At 38.2% G+C, this 16,844-nt stretch overlaps 1 protein-coding gene across 1 annotated transcript in view; it reads right to left on the bottom strand.

Moving 5' to 3' along the window:
* Positions 1-16,844, bottom strand: part of ARHGAP42 (Rho GTPase activating protein 42) — a 166,795-nt gene that overhangs the window by 15,759 nt on the left and 134,192 nt on the right. The window contains exons 12-18 of the mRNA XM_086481749.1: positions 16,449-16,488; positions 14,404-14,466; positions 12,725-12,799; positions 11,955-12,039; positions 10,472-10,530; positions 9,544-9,649; positions 4,027-4,186 (exon numbers count right to left, since the gene is read on the bottom strand). Of these exons, the coding sequence (XP_086337875.1) occupies positions 4,027-4,186; positions 9,544-9,649; positions 10,472-10,530; positions 11,955-12,039; positions 12,725-12,799; positions 14,404-14,466; positions 16,449-16,488 (588 nt within the window). The remainder of the gene's footprint in view (positions 1-4,026; positions 4,187-9,543; positions 9,650-10,471; positions 10,531-11,954; positions 12,040-12,724; positions 12,800-14,403; positions 14,467-16,448; positions 16,489-16,844) is intronic.

Genomic DNA, 16,844 nt, shown 5'->3' with positions numbered 1-16,844 from the left:
GGGTTTATTTCCAGATTTTCATTCTCACTTATTCTACCTAGTGTAGACTGTAAACTCGGCTGAGAATCTCTTATGGCATTCTGTGGAAGGAAGTGGAATTAGTTCTGTGGAATGGAGAAGAGGTTTCAGAGAGAAAGATTGCCTGAGTAAGTACTGAAGGAATAAGAAGTGTCCAATTTTCATAGGGTCAAGTGTTGTAGGTTAAACACCATGCAATGCCAAAATACATCTCTGCAAGGATTTCTGGACCCTCCATCACTAGGGCATTCCCAGAAGAGGATGAAGTGAGCAATGAAAAGATACCTCCATGCCACTCACAGAAGTGGAAGAAAACAAATATAATCCACAGTAGAAAATACTTTAATGGACATCTTGAGATAGTCTTGAAGTACAAAGAACAACTGGTTGGGGAACTGAAGGCTGGGAGCAGTCTTGGCTGCAGTGACCATAAGATGGTGGAGTTCAGGATCCTGCGTGGAAGAAGTAGGACTGCAACTCTGGACTTCAGGAGAGATACTTTGGCCTCTTCAAAGACCTACTTGGAGGAATCCCATGGGTTAGGATTCTAGAAGGTAGTGGGGGGGTCCAAGAGAGCTGGTTACTATTCAAGCACCACTTCCTCCAAGCTCAAGATTGGTGCATTCCAAGGAGGAAAAAAATGAAACAAAAGAGGCAGGAAAACTGATTGGATGAGCAAGGAACTTTGGAAAAACTCAAAGGGAAAAAGGAAGTTTACAGCATGTGGAAAGACCACTTGGGAGGAATATAGGAACGTTGTCAGAGTATGCAGGGATGCAACAAGGAAGGCTAAGGCTCACTTGAAATTAAATCTGGCAAGGGAGGTCAAGGACAACAAGAAAGGTTTCTTCAAACACATCAGTAGCACAAGGAAGACCAGGGAAAATGTGGGCCCCCTGCTGAATGAGGTGCGTGCTCTGGTGACGGAAGATACGGAGAAGGCAGAGTTACTGAGTGCCGCCTTCTCCTCAGTCTTTACTGCTAAGGCTGGTCCTCAGGAATCCCAGATGCTGGGGGTAGGGGAGGAAGTCTGGAGAAAGGAAGACTTTCCCTTGGTCAAGGAGGATTGGGTTAGGGATCTTTTAGGCAAACTGGACACCCACAAATCCACAGGCTCCAATGGGATGCACCCAAGAATGCTGAAGGAGCTGACAGATGCTATTGCTAAGCAAAGATGATGCTCTCCATCATCTTTGAAAGGTCGCGGTGAGCAGGAGAGGTGCCTGAGGACTGGAGGAAAGCCAATGTCACTCCAGTCTTTAAAAAAAAGAGCAAGAAGGAAGATCTAGAAAAGTACAGGCCAGTCAGCCTCACCTCCATCCCTGGAAAGGTGGTGGTACAGCTCATTCTCACTGTTATGTATAAACAGGTGGAGGAAAAGAAGATTATCAGGAGTAGTCAGCATGGATTCGCCAAGGGGAAATCATGCCTGACCAACCTGATAGCCTTCTGTGATGGCACAACTGGCTGAGTGGATGAGGGGAAAGCAGTGGATGTTGTCTACATTGACTTCAGCAAGGCTCTTGACACTGTCTCCCACCACATCCTCATAGGTGAGCTTAGGAAGCGTGGGATAGATGAGTGGACAGTGAGGTGGATTGAAAAGTGGCTGAAGGACAGAGCTCAGAGAGTTGTGATCAGTGGCATGGAGTCCAGTTGGAGGCCTGGAGCTAATGGTGTTCCCCAGGGGTCAGTACAGTCTTGTTCTATGTATTCATCAACAACCTGGATGAAGGGACACAGTGCCCCCTCAGCAAGTTTGCTGATGACACAAAACTGGGAGGAGTGGCTGACACAGCAGAGAGCTGTGCTGCCATTCAGTGAGACCTGGACAGGCTGGAGAGCTGGGCAGAGAGGAACCTAATGAGGTTCAATAAGGGCAAGTGTAGGGTCCTGCACCTGAGGAGGAATAACCCCATGCACCACTACAGGCTGGGGGTTGACCTGCTGGAGGGCAGCTCTGCAGAGAAGGACCTGGGAGTTCTGGTAGACAAGAAGTTGACCATGAGCCAGCAATGTGCCCTTGTGGCCAAGAAGGCAAATGGTGTCCTGGGGTGCATTAAGAAGAGTGTGGCTAGCAGGTTGAGAGAGGTTCTTCTCCCCCTCTACTCTGCCCTGGTGAGGCCACATCTGGAGTACTGGGTTCAGTTCTGGGCTCCCCAGTTCAAGAGGGACAGGGAACTACTGAAGAGAGTCCAGATGAGGGCCATGAAGATGATCAGGGGACTGAAGCTTCTTTCTTCTGAAGAAAGGCCGAAAGACCTGGGTCTCTTTAGCCTGGAGAAAACTGAGAGGGGACCTTATCAACGCTTATAAATATCTGAAAGGAGGGTGTCAAGAGGATGGGGCCAGGCTCTTTTCAGTGTTGCCCAGTGACAGGACAAGGGGCAACAGGCACAAACTGGAGCACAGGAAGTTCCACCTGAACATGAGGAGAAACTTCTTTACTCTGAGGGTGGCAGAGCACTGGAACAGGCTGCTCAGGGAGGCTGTGGAGTCTCCTTCTCTGGAAGGACATGGTCCTGTGGAACCTGCTGTAGGTGATCCTGCTTTATCAGGGGATTAGACTAGATGATCTCCAGAGGTCCCTTCCAACCCCCACCATCCTGTGATTCTGTAATACTGTATTAGGCATTAGTGAGTAGCACATCTATACAAAAACATACAGATAGAGAAACAGAGCAAGGGTGGTTTTGGTTGTGCAGCCATGGTCTTTGTATTGAATGAGCTTGTAATTTTCAGGAGGGGAGATTCAGTCTTGGAAACACGTAATATATATGTTTTGTAGTTACAGCCAAGAGGGTATCAGTATCATACCAATTTCGAGGAGTCCCTATGAAATATAACTGATGATACCAAGAAGTACTGATAGTGCTTATGATCAACCAGTGCAGGGGATCCTGGTATTGACTGGAAACTGCCCCTTAGCTGAGTAATGTGAAATTGAAGTAATCCAGTTTTTTTCACTTTGTTTTGTTAGTCATCATAGAAGGTGATATATATATATATATATATAGCAACAAAAGATCACCAAAATAAAATTTCTTTTGATGACCAAGTAAAGGAGGTCCTGACCGTTCTGTTGAGTTTTGAAATCAAATAGTTTAAAATAAAATAAAATCTGAGTAGGCTTTTCAGTGAAGCTGATACCTGCAATGGTAGTGACTGAAAGTAAGTATTTAAGATTTCATGGATTATCCTTCTCAATCCCCGAAACAGTTCTTATTCAGTGTTCCAGGAAAGAGTTTGAGATGGACTTTCGCTGTCACTGGTTTCTTTGGGGAAAACAGAATAAACAAGGCAGTCACACACATGCCCTTGTTCCAGAATATTCAAGAACTTTTAAATCACAAAGATGGCCTTAAAACCTGTAACTAGGAATAAAACCTCATCTAAGATACATTATGTTTTTCCTTTTTTACTTTTCACCTATTGTCTACACAAATGAAAAACGACACACCACACAGAAATGGGGGATTCTGCTAGGGATCCACATTGATGTTGCTCATGAAAAGAGGAACTGAAGGATGGTTGAGCTTTCATGACGTTAGGAGGGACCAGGTCTCCACTGTACAGCTGGCATATCCTCAAAGGACAGCAATGGTCAGAAAGACTCTGACCTGGTGCACTCAGAGGATAATCCATGCATTCACCCAAAGTGAACCTTTGTATGCTGCTAGCATGAAAGATGGAGGAGCTGGGAGCAAAATTATGAACTTCTCATTCTGTTTCTAGATATAAGAACACAGCAATCTCCAGAAAGCAACTGAAGATTCAGAGCAACTCCTTCAAAGTGTGGAATATTATGCCTTGGATCTGTATCTTGCACAGCCACAAAAGCCTTGCTAGGAATACAGATCCATATCATAGGGTGGGAAGAAGGTATTCTTTCTATTGATGACCTTCTAAAAATGCTGGATTTCTTATTCCTAAGAACCTAATGATGGTAATGAAAATGAGATCTTAGTTCCACCTTCATCACAAAACAGTCAGATAATTTCTTTCTACCTTTTCATAATGCTCTATCAGAATTTCAACGACGATATTCTGAAACTTAATGTTCATCATAGCAGCCACGGTTTCTTCTTGGGCTCTCATCAGAGTTGGTCCAAAGATAACACCAAGGTTGGATACAGTCATTAGATTTTGCTGACTGTGTAATGATACCCTTTAAATGAACACAAACAATAAGCAATTAAATTGTTGTGCTAAACTACAATTCCAACAGGTAAAACCCTGTTAAGACTACTTCTTCAACAGGATCCCAAGTTCATGCCTCCCCTTTAAAAACATTTTTAAAACTTTCACTTTTACTAGAGTCAAAATACAGTGTAGTACAACTATTATAGTCCCACTAAGGCTCCCATCCTGCAATAACTTAATGGATAATGAGTACGTCTTCCTAGAGTAAGTGTTTAAGTTCCTGATATAATTGACAGGGAAAAGCAACTATATTTGAAGGTCTCCAAAGAGAGATCCAGGCTATCTGAAGTTTAGGAGCCTTAGGCTAGGCACTTATCTCTCTCCAATGATTATACAGGAACTTAAAATACTTGATGTTGGATTGACTGAAAATACTATGTGATAACAGAGGTCAACCATATACCTTAGCTTTCATGTAAAGGAAAGAAACGTAGTAACTGAAAACACTTAAATTGCAAGAGGATCTCTTTATTAGTATGTTGAAAACACTGGATCATTTGGGTCAGTGAAATCGTTGTTTCTATAGTATAGATAACACTAGATGATCATAATGACATCTTCTAGCTTTAAAATATATTAAGTTTTTACTTCTGTACATTCTGTTATCACTTACTGTACCTTTTCTGTCATCACTTACTGTACCTTTTCTGTCATTTTTCTTCTTAATGTAGACTTCAGAAACTTAGTTTTTCCATTAATTTATCAGATAGTAAAATGAAAACCATCAATCAGTAATCCTCAATGCCCCTCTTCTCTCTTTATGAATAAGATTTGCCAAATAAAAACCATATCACCATAAATCCTTCGATATAACTGCCAGTGATTCCCCAGTCACAGCTGCCCTATTACCTCATGTCTGAGAAAGATCACGCCAATTAAAGATTTTAAATTGCCTTAATGCTTAATTTTACTGAATCTGCTACCAAATAGAATCAGTTACTGAGGCACTTGTTCACATTTTCTTCTTTCTTCTCACTCCTATCTGCTCCCATTGTCAAGCTGAGCATTTTTAGCCATTTGCTACATAAGTAAATTAACTCTTTCCTGTTTTAAAATTAAGAAACAGTAAAATCTATAAAATACTGGAAGACTAGCAGGTAGGAGCAAACTTTATCTTCTGTTTTTCTCTGACAGCCTTCATTAATCGGGTTTATGGAGACATCTGCTATGTTTTCCTTCCAATAATATTCTCAGATAGCTTAATTTGTTCTTAAAATGTTATACAAACGTTAGCAAAATGACCTATCTGATGTCAGAGTTTGGTAGCAAAGGACACAAATACTATCACCCTAGAAATATTAGAATGGCTTTGACAAAAAAACTGTGAGATTTTCCCGAAGCTACTGGGGAATTTTGTTAGGATCAGGATCAAACCCATGTCTGGAGTCACACATTACCTTTTCTTCAGTCCCACTGTTGAGTAGGCACTAATGACACATAGAATGAGTAGAACAGTAGAATTATCTTGGTATAGTAGTGAGGCAGACTGTACAATTACTTCTATAATGAAGTAATACTCCCCTCATATTTGTAACAGGAACATTTTAGCACCCCATTTACATCGAGAAGCAGAAGAAATATGGGAAAGGGCTTTGTGCTGGAGACAACATGATATAAAGTGCAGGAAAATAAATGTCCATCTTCCTATGTGTTTCCTATGTTGCTTCATTAAGTTACGATAAAAAACTTTCCAAAATTTTACTTCAGACAGACACAATGTCTCAGATCGTTACTTGGAAGCCGTATCATGAAAATGACTACCTTGTTGGAGCACATTTTGAGCCAATTATCTTAATCTAATTTTCTCTGTAACAGATCTTATATTTGGCTTAGGTGACTAAGGGGTGTCTGGAAAGCCCACTGGTATTTTAATGAAAATGGAATTCCAAATTATTCAGCTCTAGGTTTGTTAGAAAAAAGTAAAAAAAAACCCAACCCTTTGCAATGTTACTCTGCCTTATGCTGCACAGTAACTGTTAAGGTCTCTCACACAACCATGACAGTCTTACAGCATCAGAGGGAAAGTAGTGTTTGTCCTGTGTTTGGTTTCCTTGGTTACAAATTTGGTAGCTCGGTTAATAAAAGGAATGGTGAATTTAATAACTTTACAAAGCATTTCAAAGGCTCTATGTCTTGCAAAAGAGAAAAAAAAAAGCAGGCCTGTAAATGGATCATTTTGATAGCCAGTTGCTCCTGACCTAGTCCTACTGTTGCTAGGCTACTGAATAGATACAGGCCAAAGCAGTCGTGCATTTCAGGTAGCTGTGAGATTCATTAAGGTGCCATTGCTTTCTCCTCAAAATCTCTTTTACATCATCAGTAAATTTTTGATACTGCCAGATTGCAGACTCTACTTTAGAAAAGTATGGTGTTATTAAATCATACCAAAGAATGGTTTCTTCTTTAGACAGGTAATTTGACTAGGAAGGTTTAGAAACAAAAAATGAGTTACCTATGTGAAAATTACACTGAACTTCCTATGTTTGCCTAGCTACTGACTAAGTATATACTCATGCAGTAACACCTCTCTGCGGGGTGCTTTTCAGGATTTGCTGGGTTTGTTTGTTTGCAGTATGATCTACATCCCACAACATCTAGATCATATTTAATTTTGCACAGTGACACAAAAGGCAAGGTAGGCAGAGATGTAAAGCCCTTAAGACCTAAACCAAGAAAAAAAATAAATATCCTTGTTTTAGAACACATAGTTAAAGCATTTTCACCTAGATGCAAAAGCATACATAAAAGAATTAAAGAGCTAAAAGAAATATAGGGAAAGGATGTACATTCTGAAATTGGATTTTACACAAAAGAGTGAAGAAACAGGAGATTTTTAATTTTCTTTTCCTGTTTTCTCATTTTCATAAAATTATGCACTTTATCTATCATTTGTTCCTTGAAAAGCCTCCACACAGTGGTAGGAAAAAGGTAAGAAAGGAAGATAACTAATACACTCAAGAGACTAATTTTTAATCCAGTCTCATTAGAATTGCTAGCATAAACAACAGCTGGCAAATTATATGAGAAATTAGAAGGGGTGAATTGAATGTTGGAAAGAAAAGAACTGAAAGTTTTCAGTATAAAACTGTAACATTAAATTTATTGGAAGTGAGAATCACATCAAAGATGAGATAGGCAAGATTAAAAGAGAACAATTAAAGAAGGGAATACTGCAGGCAAGCTTTTCTTTGGAAATGCATCTGAGGTCACACTGAGAATAAAGAGGCCAGGAAAAGAGGTCAAGACAGACAGGCTTGCCTATAACTAATTCTGCTTACAAATAAGTCAGTTCCTATGCATATACATTTCTAATTTCAGGGCTTCCAGACTAGCAGCTTTTACAAAATCATTAATCTCTCATTAAATATTTCACCTTTTTAGAAGGTTAGAAAGCAGTAGCTGTTATATTTTAAAAAATCAAACAACTAATGTGAGTAAGTATATTTCAAAAAATCAAACAACTAATCAACTAACTCTGTGAGTAAGGAAACTTATGAAACTTGCTTTCAGCTGGTTCTCTGAGTTACCCCATATTAACGAGATGCAAGGTCTACCTAATCAGCTTTTGCAACAGCAGCATTCACAGCTCGCTATCATATTAGTTCTCCAGAGGCTAATGACATAAAGTGCTACAAATAATTTATTAGGGTTAAATAATTTCCTATCAAAGAAATTTTCAAAGTTCTCACATCTACATGAGGAAGTAAAACTGCATTAGGCTCCACTGTAGACAGCTTACTGCAGGCTGTAGCTCAAGCTATGATCATAAAAGCAAAATAGCTGGCATATAATGAATGGAACGAAAACAATATGGATTCCTCTCTTACGTCTTCTACATATCTCAGTTATGTGGGCCTTGTCTGAACAACTGCTGTATTCATATTCCCAGATCACTGATAAATGTACTAAAAAGTATACAACATCCTAAATGAGAAAGAATAATACATATTAGCAAGTATTCAGCAAATACCAATGAAAACTGACCAAAGATTCACTTAAACTTACACAAATAACGTTTAATGCAGAAACAGGATAAATTATAATGTAATAATGGTATGCAATTACCATACCATACAGGTCGAGGGAGGTTCTCCTCCCCCTGTACTCTGCCCTGGTGAGGCCATATCTGGAGTCCTGTGTCCAGTTTTGGGCCCCCCAGTTCAAGAGGGACAGGGGAGAGTCCAGCAGAGGTCTATGAAGATTATCAGGGGACTGGAGCACCTCTCTTCTGAGGAAAGGCTGAGAGACCTGGCTCTGTTTAGCCTGAAGAAGAGAAGACTGAGAGGGGACCTTATCAATGCTTATAAATATCTAAAGGGTTGGTGTCAAGAGGATGGGGCCAGGCTCTTTTCAGTGGTGCCCAGTAACAGGACAAGGGGCAACGGGTGCAAGCTGGAGCACAGGAGGTTTCACATTAACATAAACCAAAACTTTTTCACTGTGAGGGTGGCAGAGCACTGGAACAGGCTGCTCAGGGAGGTTGTGGAGTCTCCTTCTCTGGAGATATTCAAAACCCGCCTGGACGTGTTCCTGTGCAGCTTGCTGTAGGTGAACCTGCTTTAGCAGGGGGGTTGGACTAGATGATCTCCAGAGGTCCCTTCCAACCTCCACCATTCTGTGATTCTGTATTCATAGCTAGTGATTTAGAGACATAAGAGAATATATACTTGTCTTTTTTGTCTCACAGCAGATACTAAGTGTAATTCAGTGAAGACAAATGTCATCAGTTCAAAGAAATGCAAAATCTTTTCCAGCTGACATTTAATTAATACTTAAAGCTGATGAAACAAGGGAGATTCAAAAGTGGGTTTGGACATTAATATAGATATCAAAAATATAAATAATAATATTTCAAATTAGTGTTTTCAAATGGTACTACACTTCAAAGTTGTTAGAAAAATAAGATCAAACATGAAGGACAAGTATTATCGCATTAGTCTACTCTCTGTTTCTGAAACAGTGTGGGACCTTGAGTCAGATTCAAAATAGCAATTTCTATCAACCTTAGCACAGTTTTAGATGTTTCTTACATCCAATTAGTGACAACTCCTGTAGTAAGTAGTAATGTGAATGTAAACATTGAGTGGGTTTATTACATAAACATAGTTGGTCATCTTGGTGACTCTTTATGGTGTTATTTCTTAATTTTGTTGCTACAGTGAGTATTCTTCAGCTACATTAGGAACAGCATTTTAAAAATCAAATGTAATTTCAAGTGGCATTGTTTCAACACAGAGAACGGATTAAGCAACACTGACAAATTTAAAGCAGAAATAATGATATCTTACAATAATACCAAAGAGAAAAATCAAAAAGAATTACTTGACCAAGTGCTTGATAAGGATGTCCAGCATCTCTCTGTTCTTCTCTGGTAACTTATGCACAAGCGCATGCACTGCCTCAACTCTGTAGTTCTGATCATCTGACTCTATTAAATAGAAAACAAATATTGCTGACAAATTAGAACATCTGCTAAGATGTGACTACAAATGGCACCAATGCCTGTACTCTAATACACACATGCGTTACAAGGAGCCAAACACAATTAGCCTTTAAAATGATGAGGACAATTTGATTATACTTATTACAACATTCTGAAATCTGTATTTTAAGTAAATCACCGAAAGCAGTTACCAATGATACTGGAACCAACAAAATTAGTGGCAATGATGACCCCATGTGCCACTTCAGTGAAATCTAAGATTTTACTGCTTGATATTTAAAATATGTAAAATCCCTGAGTGTCTTTTACTCTTATTAAGGCAAAAGGAAATAGAGAAATAACTTCAAATACTAAACTGGAGTCGTTAGAAAAACATTCTTAATATCTCTGTATCTAATTATTCAATTTGTGAGAAGGAGATAAGGATCACTCCCTCCAATTTCTCAAGGCAAGTTGGGAAAATAAAGGTCCCTGGATGCGAAGGATGAATGATATTAACGAATTATCAGCCTGTATAAAGCAAACAAACATATAAATCAAGGTTCAAAACTTCAGGCAGAAGGCAGTCACACAGAACCTCTAAGAAGATCAGAAGAAATCACTGAACAGCTTCATCTAGTGTGACTTCTCTTTTTTGGGGGCTTTCATGTCGCACTGTGCTGTCGCATAAAGTGACACAGAAGAACTCAGATCCATGGCTGGATCACTGAATAATAGACCAAGGAAAAAAGTAAGGATAATAACTGAGCAGATTAAGGGTTAGAAACAATATCACTTCCATGAAAATTTATTTATTACTTTACTTACTAACAGCAACAATGAAATCTTTGTGCAGCTTGAAAGTCATCAGTGGTTCTGAAAGACACCTGGTTGTAAAAAAAATATTAAAAGGAAATTTTAAAAAAAGCATTAATCAAAGTCTTTTTAAGTTCTATGGGTGCAATTATGATAGCCCTCAGCATCTGTGCAATGTATATTGGTAAGTCCTAGGAAACCAAATTCAGTGGTGACTGATTACAAGTAGTATACAACTGAGTCATGTACATAGTCTGAAAATCTTTGAGTTGAACCTAGTGTCACCATGGAAGTCAGATGTGTTCCTGTGCAACCTACTCTAAGTGGTCCTGCTCTGGCAGGGGGGTTGGACTAGGTGATCTTTTGAGGTCCCTTCCAACCCATAACATTCTGTGATTCTGTAAATAAGGGAAATATTACCAGCACTGACTTCAGCACAGAGACTCACTGTTTTCTGGCTTCCATACTACAGAACAGGAATAAACACAGCTGCCAAACATAGTACAGTGGGCTGCAGAAGCAACCCTTTGCCCAAGAAAGGCAAACCATGATGAAATTTGGGACTGAAATTCTGATCTGAGAGATCCTAGAAGAGTCAACTTCTGAAAGGCAGACTGTGAATTGCTTTATAGACACAAAACCACAGCTACTGCTAGCTCATGTTCTAACTTCACAAACACAGTATCTACAATGATTTTGCTTCTGAAGATGTATTATAAATTTCTTCAACCAAAGAGAGTATTTTTCCAGTGAAATGGATATGACCATTCCAGTATAAACCCTAGGCATACTTTCCAGAGTGAACAGGAATTTCTGATCCTATCCTTTGTTAGGTGACTGGTTTAGGAAATCTAGGTTTTGATAGAGCTCGGACAAAGGTGTGACTCGATCATCTTGAAGGTCTCTTCCAACTGAAACTGTTCTATGATTCCATGATTCACCATCTAGATTTGATGCTTTTTATTGCGTATCTTTTGAATGTTATATACTCAGATCCAAGAAGATAGTTATCTCAGAAGTACCATAACTCTTGAAAATTCTGTCTTTTATTAGCAAAAAATGTAAGAGAAAATTATAGTGTGGAAGGGATTTTGTGTTTGTGAAGACACCAACAGCACAGGATAAAAACCTATACTTTTGCAGAGATTTTTATTCTGCTCCAACAATGATGCCATGAAACCTCATGGTACACAGCTTAAGGGATTCAGAAAAGAAAGACTGAGCACAACATACTTTGTGGTTATCATAATAAAAATTAAAAGAAAACATGCAATTACATTCTGACAATTTAGGGCTATATAAGACATGAAATAAGGCAGAAAGTGTGTGACAAATTTCAGATTTATTATTACACACAATCATAGGGATATTAGGCAAGGTAATATATTCAATTACTACCATGCTAATGTATACAAGAAATGTAATATAATATTAATACACAAAAGATTAATGGGCCAGAAAAGGAACACTGAGATTTATGTAGCATCATACTTACCTGAGGTAGTTTTTTAGTCCACTTGTTATTGTTTTATTGTCCCAAACTTCCATATCAATATCCATGTCAGGAGGAGATTTAGGGGCTGGTAGAAATTTGAATTATGATTGTGTTATAGTTTGACTAACATACTAACTGAAAAGCAGCAAAACAGAAGCTAATAGATTAGTCATTCAGCTCATGTGATTACTTATTAGCCAGATTAACTACCAATTTGATCAATTTGAATATTTTAATCTCTGCCAAAGTATTAATAAAAACGAGTTTAGCACTCATATTTAGTACTTGTAAACATTAACTATATGCCTGTATCAAAGTGTGAAGTAAACCCAAGTCAAGAGATAATTACTACTGTATTTGGCTTAGACATTCAAACACAGGCACCAGAGAGCCAAATTATCCAGAAAAGTGAAAGACTAGAACACCTGTCTGTTAAACTGAGTTGTGCTGTGTTACAGAGCTAAGCTTTGGAACCCTTCTGAAATATACCAAATAGATACCGATAAATAGAACTTTAAAGATAAAAAAAGAAATGCATTTTATCAGTAATTTGCTCATGTATATCAATGATTACATGCAGAAATTGAATACTAATGCACACAAGAAACTAGTTAGATGAATCACTCATTTTAAGACTTCAAACTCAATTTAGTGGCAGTAAGTACACGTGCAAAATTGTAAATGTTATGACACACTCTTCTGAGCACAGCAGTTAAGGCAAAAGAGACCACAGCACACACACTGAACAAAGGTTCACCTCAGGTACTTACAGAATATGGTATTCATCAGCTTTTGCACCTTGGAGTTTACACCACCTATTCTGTACAGGCCCAGGATTGTAATACCTACGTTGGGAAAACAAGCACAATGAAAATAATGAAAATAAGGTTATTTCAATATATGCTGATGCATCCTTGGTGTATGTTTTCAAAATACCTAAACGTATTTATGGAAAATTGTACAATTACATTCTTGAGTACTGCTTTACCCTACTGTATTCTCTTCTGGGATATTACAAATGCATTCCACTGAATCCACACCATACTATACAGGAATCATAATTTTATATTAACAGATCCCTTTTGCATAGAAATGACCCATATTAGCAAACAACATGGAGATGGCTGGGAAAAGTGAATAATAAGACCCAAAAGCAGTCTCAAAACACATTACAACGTCAACGAGTTTATCTTACCTAGACTTCAGTGGAATTACCACACATCTATATTTGCTTAGATTATCATCCCTTCCAATTCAGATTTGATTGACATTTATAGAAAAAACGATTATACCCAAAATAAAAACATATACTGTATACTGTTACAACACTGCAGTAAAGAATTTATACATTATGCATGGATCTCCATGCAAAACAGAGACAGTCAAATCCCAATTTACCCATAAGTTTCAATTGTTGGTTTTTTTTAAATAGCACAGAAACTGATAAATAATGTTTAAAGTGTGACGTTCACAACAGTATTTCAGTATTCCAGTGATAATAATTTTATTGGTTTTAACTGCCTTTTAACTAATTAAGCAAGATTAAAAGCCTTCCCTTCTCCCCACTTTGTTTGACTTTTTCTTTGAAAACATTTCAAAGTCTGATCTCACTTAGATCACCTAGGTGTTTTGTTGAAACCTTTTTTTTTTTTCCCCCAGAAAAAAAAATGTAAGCTTTGAGTCAGCAGTGATTCAAAAGCTACATAACATTGTTTCCTGAGAAACTGAATTCATGTTGAACTCAATTTTGTACAGAGAGACCGCACAGCTTTTGGATTAAAAGAAAGTTGCACACTGACAGTTCAGTGCATGGACAGCAAAAGGTTACCTCTTTTTAAGGAAGACAATACAGCCATACCACTTAATTTGGAAGGGGATAATTAAAAACTTGCTGTCAGTTGCAAGATATCACCTCATCAGTAGAGTGATTATTATTTTCTTTTTGTACATTCCCACTACCAAAAATGAGTTTCTAAATATTTAAAAAAATGGATAAAACATGCAAAATAAGTGAATAAAATGATAGGAGTTATGGTCTGCAAAAAAGATGTTCCAGCAGATAGTATTCATGCCAATTTTTGGTCTTCGGGTTTCACACCAGAAACCAAAGCTGGCAGCTGAGGCTCCCTAGTTTTACCACGAGAAAGCACAATTCAGTGCACACAAATTAAAGACTAAAGATGTGTGCAACTGTGTATTAAGCTGTATAAACAACATGAAACTACAGAAAATGTTTAAAAAATCTACTTAACTGATACGTTAAGAACTGTTTTTGAAACCTGTGGTAACAGTGATAAGTGTAAAGCACACAGATAAAATGTGAAGAGTACAGACTAAATGATGGACACACTCCAAAGCACAGCTGTAAAACATGTAGAATTAATCAAAGTAATAATTGAGAAAAAACACTCATAATAATCTAATTCATAATTTGTGATTTAATACACACCTCTTGTTTCTACAGCATGAATACATTTCCGCACAAAGTTGAAACCTGCTTCATTTAAGAACACTATAAAAAGAAGAAAAACAGGTAATTCTTTTCTAACTTGTTAATACAGAAAATCTCTGAGTTTAGCTAAATTCATGTTAGTTATGGAGGACGGATACACATTTATCCATGAGATTATGATACTTATTCAGTAATAGTATTCTTGTAGATATATCCTTAGCACTCAAAATCCAACTTTCTAATCATTAGTGTATCATTAGAAACACAATATTCTACTGTCTTTCTCAGAAACCAGTAGCCCCTCTATACATACAGATGAGAGCCTATTGCTTTACAAGGAGATGACTGTACTCCCTTCCCTCTGCTGAGGAAAATGCTTTTAAGAGTTCAGGACCTACATTATGAACAGAATATATTTGTTGGTTTTAATACAACATTCTTTGTTCCTTGCACATGCACATAACTGCTCATAAAATGGTAATAGTGGAAAACAATCTTTGTCATTGATTTTAATTAGTGATCTTATTTCAAGTGAATAGATTTCTCATTAATTTTTGTATCTTCAATGCCCGCTTCTCTGACTGGCTAAATAAATAAGATGTTAAAGCAGCATATTTGTCACCATTAAAATAAACACCATCATATGAAAAACAGACATAGTGGCTTAAATTTTGGATTTCCAGAGTCTCAAATACACCTCCTATAAAGATGTATGTCCATATCTGACACATCTCTCTCTCTGAGACACATAGATCCACAGACATATTTAAATTATTTTTATGTATTTGTATCAATATAATATTATGTTAATAACATATATGTATTAATATGTTAATATAATTATACACAAAAATCTCCTAGTATCTTTAAATACTAATTTTATTACTCAGTGTATGTGTAATAAGTGCATATACACCTAAAACCAAAGAGATGCGATGGGATGAGGTGAGCTGTATGAGATTCAATCAGGTCAGGTGCCAGGTCCTGCACTTGGGTCACAACAACCCCATGCAGTGCTACAGGCTTGGGGATGAGTGGCTGGAAAGCTGCCCGGCAGAAAAGGACCTGGGGGTGTTGGTTGACAGCCGGCTGAACATGAGCTGGCAGTGTGCTCAGGTGGCCAAGGCGGCCAACAGCATCCTGGCCTGTATCAGCAATAGTGTGGCCAGCAGGAGTAAAGAAGTGATTGTACTCTGTACTGGTGAGGCCGCACCTCGAACCCTGTGTGCAGTTTTGGGCCCCTCACTACAAGAAGGACATTGAGGTGCTGGAGCGTGTCCAGGGAAGGGCAACGAAGCTGGTGAAGGGTCTGGAGAATAGGTCTGGTGAGGAGCGGCTGAGGGAACTGGGGTCGTTTAGCCTGGAGAAGAGGCTGAGGGGAGACCTGATCGCTCTCTACAACTACCTGAAAGGAGATTGCAGTGAGGTGGGGGTTGGTCTCTTCTCTCAAGTAACAAGCGACAGCACAAGAAGAAATGGCCTCAAGTTACACCAGGGGAGGTTTAGATTGTACATTAGGAAAAATTTCTTCACCAAAAGGGTTGTCAAGCATTGGAACAGGCTGCCCAGGGAAGTGGCTGAGTTGCCATCTCATGAGGAGTTTAAAAGACATTTAGATGTGGCACTTATGGACGTGGTTCAGCAGTGGACTGGGCAGTGCTAGGTTTACCATGGGAATCGATGATCTTAAAGGTCTTTTCCAACCTAAAAGATTCTATAATTCTATATACGGATATTATTTCAACACACTGGTATGTATTTACATTTAGGTGTACACACTGCTGATAGAAACATTTTACAGATTTGTTAAATACATTGTAGCTTTGGAATCAATCAAATTTTCTTCCAATTTATATTTGATAGTAATATAAAAGTTACGTCTTTCTCACAGTTTACATAGCTTAGGATGTGCTTTTGTGTAACCCTATCATGTAATCCAACACACTGTTATTTCATAGCAATAGAAAGAAAACATATCTAGAAACCAGGACATTACAGAAATTTAGCAGTATTTGGTAACTCTACATAAATAAAGAGCTTACTTTCTTCCTTCTTGCTAATAATGGCTGGCAGTGTGTAAATCTGTAAAAAAAAAAAGCAACAGGTCAATATTTGTGCTTTAAATTCTTGATTAATATGTTTGTTGGTAGTTGCAACATGCTCTGTACTAGCTGGCTGCTAGGGAAAAGCCAATCTTGCCTTTCACCTTCTCTTGATGTTTACCCCCAGAGCACTCACCCAGGTTAACAGTCCTGTACTAGGATAGGCACCTAAAATCTGTTAGAAGTCAGATTTGCAGACTCCAAATGGGTTAAAGTTCAATACAACTGCTGTTCTAATTTCTGTACTGTTTCAGTCAAGCAAGCAGATTGTAAAAACACTCATCTATCTCATAAAACTGATAAAGATTTTTTTCCCCTTGGATACAGGTCTGGCAT

This window comes from Leptosomus discolor, chromosome 1 (genome assembly GCF_034619465.1).
Source record: "Leptosomus discolor isolate bLepDis1 chromosome 1, bLepDis1.hap2, whole genome shotgun sequence".
NCBI classification, from domain to species: domain Eukaryota; kingdom Metazoa; phylum Chordata; class Aves; order Leptosomiformes; family Leptosomidae; genus Leptosomus; species Leptosomus discolor.
The sequence above is the reverse complement of the archived record's forward strand: the minus strand, read 5'-3'. Positions and strand labels throughout refer to the sequence as shown.